The 4,751-nt window shown below is 65.9% G+C and overlaps 1 protein-coding gene across 1 annotated transcript; it reads left to right on the plus strand.

Annotated features, from left to right (window-relative positions):
- The first annotated feature begins 260 nt into the window (after positions 1-260).
- Positions 261-2,185, plus strand: GPR182 (G protein-coupled receptor 182). Its single transcript, XM_038753107.1, has 2 exons — positions 261-324; positions 887-2,185. Exon 2 carries the CDS (start codon positions 902-904, stop codon positions 2,183-2,185), a length of 1,284 nt encoding a protein of 427 aa, XP_038609035.1. The 5' UTR covers positions 261-324; positions 887-901.
- Positions 2,186-4,751: the final 2,566 nt, after the last annotated feature.

Below are 4,751 nucleotides of genomic sequence, written 5' to 3' on the forward strand. Positions count from 1 at the left end.
GGAGCTAAGCCATGAGGGTCTGCTTTGGAGGGAAAGGAGGGGGGTAGGTGGTCCTAGTGAAGGTGCTGGGCCCACAACATCCCCATTCCCCTGCCAAGACCCGCCCCCCCCCCCGCCCCAACCGTCCCTGATGGGGCCTCTGGCCCTTGAGGATATCGGACCTCGATGTCCGTTTCCTGGCCGGGCCTGCGGAAACGGCCTGACGGTTGTCCCCTGCCCCTCCCCCTCCCCACACTGCCAGGCTCCGGGTCCACACACACCACCCCACCGCCCGCCGGCACAGCTGTCCGGATACTGAGGAGCCAGGGGGTCTGCTCAGCCCAGGTGAGGCCCTCTCCCCGGGGACAGAGGGGCTGGGGCAACTGGGGGCAGCGGGTGCCAGCCCGGGGGTTCTAGGGGAGAGGGGATGGGGCAACTGGGGGCAGCGGGTGCCAGCCCGGGGGTTCTAGGGGATGGGGCGGGCCTGGGGGCTCTGCGGGGAGAGAAGCTGGGGCAAGCAGGGTCCTGGGTGGCGGGAAGGGGCAAAACCGGGGACCCGCGATGCCGTGGGTTCAGTTAGCCACACTGACCTCAGCCACGGGCCCCAGCTCCTGAACACCCGTGGCTCACATCGGCCCCAAACACTGGTCCCGGACACCCACCCATCCCTCCAGCCCCTGACATCCGCCCCTCACCCCGGCCCCAGACATCCACCGCTCACCCCAGCCTCGGACACCAACCGCTCACCCCAGCCCCAGCCACCAGCCCCCCATACCGGATGCTTCGGCCCGGAGGGAGCCGAGGTCGGGTGTCCGAGGCTACGGCCCCCCGGGTCTCGGCCCAGTGTGCCCGCCCCTCTCCTCTCCCCACGCCCCCGCCCCCCATCCTCTATACCACCCACCCCCAGGTGCCCGCCGCACTCATGACCACCGCGAGCCCCCTGCGCCCGCCCGCCACCCCCTCCCTCCTGGGCGACTTCGGCGACAGCCACAACTGGACGGAGCTGCTGCACTTCCTCAACCAAAGCCTGGCCCTGTGCGAGCTGGACCTGAACGTCGACGTCAAGAGGGTGGTCCTGTTCGTGCTCTACCTGGCCGTGTTCGTGGCCGGCCTGGTGGAGAACCTGCTGGTCCTGTGGGTGGGCTGGCACGGCCGGGGCCGCCCCCGGGGCCCGCTGCAGCTGTACGTGTTGCACATGGCGCTGGCGGACCTGGGCGTGGTTCTGGTGCTGCCCGTGTGGATGCTCGAGGTCCTGCTCGACTACACCTGGCTGTGGGGCGGCTTCCTCTGCCGCTTCAGCCACTACTTCTACTTCGCCAACATGTTCGCCAGCGTCTTCTTCCTGAGCTGCCTGAGCGCCGAGCGCTGCCTCGGCCTGGTGCCGGGCGCCGCCCACCGCGGCCCCTCGCCCCGGGCCCGCCGCGCCGTCTGTGCCGCCGTCTGGCTGCTGGCGGCCGTGGCCCCGCTGCCCGAGGTGGTGCACATGCACCTGCTGCCGGCCAGCCAGCCCGTCTGCATCTTCTTGGCCCCCTTCGAGAGCTACGACGCCTGGGCCCTGGCCGTGACCCTGGGCACCGCCTGCCTGGGCTTCCTGCTGCCGCTGGCCGTCGTGGGCGCCTGCAACCTGCTCAGCGCCCGTTGGCTGTGGCGCTCGGGGCAGCCGGGCGCCCGGCCCCAGGCCCTGCTGCTGCTGGCCTACCTGGCCGTCTTCCTGCTGTGCTGGGCGCCCTACCACGCCACCCTCCTGCTGCTCACCCTGCACAGCGCCTACCTGGATCTGCCCTGCTCCCTAGCTTACCTCCTCTACTTCTTCTACGACGTCATCGACGTCGTGTCCATGCTGCACTGCGTCGCCAACCCCGTGCTCTACAACTTCCTCAGCCGCGGCTTCCGGCGCCGCTTCCAAGACGCCGTGGTGCTCTACGTGGCCAAGGCCGGACCCCGGGCCGCCGCCGCCGCCGCCTCCTCCTCCTCCTCCAGCACCCAGCACTCCATCATCATCGCCAGGGAGATGGATGCTCCGTCCGGCCCCTCTGCAGGCCTGACCCCGCCCGGTCTGCCGAGCCTCAGCCGGGACCCCTCCTCTAATGGCCCCGACCCCATCTCTCCCGGCCCTGTCCCCTCCCTCACCTGCCCGGCTGCAGCCCTGACCCCCTCTCTGGGCTTCATCCCCGTCCCTGCCCTCGCCCCCTCTGCCCAGCCCTGACCTCGTCCCACCCCCTCCCTCGGCCCCAACCCCGTCCGCCCCCTCGCCCGTTCTTCCCAACCGCAGCCCTGGCCCCCAGACGGTCTACCCAGCGGCTGCCTCGGCTCCTAATACTAATAATATTAATGATAATAATAATTACTACTATGGTATTTATCAGGCGCTGTGCCAAGCACTGTGCTAAGCGCTGGGGCGGATAGACTACCATCAGTACAGTCCCAGTCCCACATGGGCTGCCTAAGTGGGAGAAAGAATAGGCACCGCGTCCCCATTTCGTAGGTGAGGAAACAGAGGCACCGAGAAGCCAAGTGATTTGCCCCAAGTCCCTCAGCAGGCAAGCGGTAGCAAGTGGTACAGTGCTCTGCACATAGTAAGCGCTCAATAAATACGATTGATGATTGATGAAGTGGTAGGGGGCCAGATTAGGACACTGGTCTCCTGAGTCCCAGGCTTGTGCTTTTCCCATTAGGGCAAGCTGCTCCTCCAGCTACTAGCCCCTGGCCCCAGCAGCAGTCCCCCAGCGCTCCCCCGCCCCTCCGTCCCCACATCGGGCCCGGGGTTGTCAGGCTGGGCACACTTGGACCCGTGGAGGGCTCCGAGGCCGGATCTCCGTCTGCCCTAGCCCCTGCGGAGAAGCAGCGTGGCTCAGTGGAGAGAGCCCGGGCTTTGGAGTCAGAGATCATAGGTTCGAATCCCGGCTCCGCCACGTTTGCCGAGTGACCTTGGGTAAGTCGCTTACCTCATCTGTAAAATGGGGAGTAAGACTGCGAGCCCCACATGGGACAACCTCATTACCTTGTTTCCCCTCCCCAGCGCTTAGAACAGCGCTTGGCACAGAGTAAGCGGTTAACAAACGCCGTTATTGTGGAGAGGCAGGGGGCCGGAGGGCCAGGCTTAGGGGGTTGGGGGGGTCCCGCATCCCCTGAGCAACGGCATTCCACTCTTCCAGAGACACCCCCGAGCATTCCCTCAGGACACAGGGTTACAGAGACCCCTCCCTCCAGCGAGCACGCGTTCTCTCTCTCCCTCATCGTGGCTCAGGGGAAGCAGCGTGGCCCAGTGGGAAGAGCCCGGGCTTTGGAGTCAGAGGTCGTGGGTTCGAATCCCGGCTCCTCCAACTGTCAGCTGTGTGACTTTGGGCAAGTCACTTCACTTCTCTGGGCCTCAGTTCCCTCGTCTGTAAAATGGGGATGAAGACTGGGAGCCCCTCATGGGACAACCAGATTACCTTGTACCTACCCCAGCGCTTAGAACAGTGCTTTGCACATAGTAAGCGCTTAACAAATACCAACATTATTATATCTCTCTCCGCCCCAGACACTCACACTTAGACACGGCCGGAGACCTCCCCCGGATTAATACCGCGTATCCACTCGCTCCGAGAGACCCTCACCCTGGGCCTAGCCCCTCTGGACGTTGAAGGGAGGGGAGCTGCGGGCGGGCCGGGGAAAGAGAGAGGAGGGCGGGGAGGGGACCTGAAAAAATTTCCTGGATCGGAACCCCCGGCTGCCTGGAAAGGGCGAGCCCGGAGCTGCCAAAACTTTCCTGCGAAATTCCCCGCTTCCCGGCCACACTCCCGAGGTGAGACCCTCAACCTTCGGGCCTCGCTCGGCGAGGGGGGCTCCCCGCCCGGGGCAAGACCAGGCCGCGGGCGGGCTTTGAGATTTTTTATTCTAAATAAAAACCACACTTTGTGCTGAACCGCGAGTAGAAAAGAACCAGATGCACACCGACACTACAGCTGGGGGGAGTTACAAATCGTACAAAACTTTACAGCCACCGCGGGGCGGGGGGAAGGACACGGACACCGGGAGGCCAGATCAGTACGGTACCTACGGTAACTGAAAGGGGTCAGGGATATCTTTCTCTCACACACTCATACACACACACACACACACACACACTCTCTCCGCTCCGCCGGGAGAGGGAGGGTGGGGGGAAACGGGACCCGCTTTCCCCCACCCCGGGCCAGCGAAGGTGTGGAGCGGTCAGCAGCGCGCCCGGGGACGAAGTAGCTGCCGGACTTAAGACCCCAGTGTCAGGTTGGCGGGCGGCTGGGGGGTGGAGCCGCCCCCGGAAGGGCTCCCAATGCTACCCCGGGGCCGGACAGAAGGCCAGTCACTCGCCAAAGCCCAGGCCCGGGCCCGGCAAGGGGCCTTCCCGGGAGCCTCCCGGCGGCGGGGCGGTTTCTAGACTAGTTTCTAGACTGTGAGCCCGCTGTTGGGTAGGGACTGTCTCTATGTGTTGCCGACTTGTACCTCCCAAGCGCTTAGTACAGTGCTCTGCACACAGTAAGCGCTCAATAAATACGATTGATTGATTGTTTGATTGATGGACGGGATTCCGTGCTGGCGCCCCCTAGCGGGGCGGTCAGGCACCAAGTGGGGGCCCTCCGGGCGCCCCCTGGCGGCGGCAGAGGCCTGTGCGGGCGCCCCCTGGCGGCGGAGGAGGCCAGCGCGGGCGCCCCCTGGCGGAGGCGGAGGCCTGTGCGGGCGCCCCCTGGCGGCGGCGGAGGCCTGTGCGGGCGCCCCCTGGCGACGAAGGCCGCCTGTGCGGGCGCCCCCTG

Source organism: Tachyglossus aculeatus, chromosome 10 (genome assembly GCF_015852505.1).
Source record: "Tachyglossus aculeatus isolate mTacAcu1 chromosome 10, mTacAcu1.pri, whole genome shotgun sequence".
Lineage (NCBI taxonomy): Eukaryota > Metazoa > Chordata > Mammalia > Monotremata > Tachyglossidae > Tachyglossus > Tachyglossus aculeatus.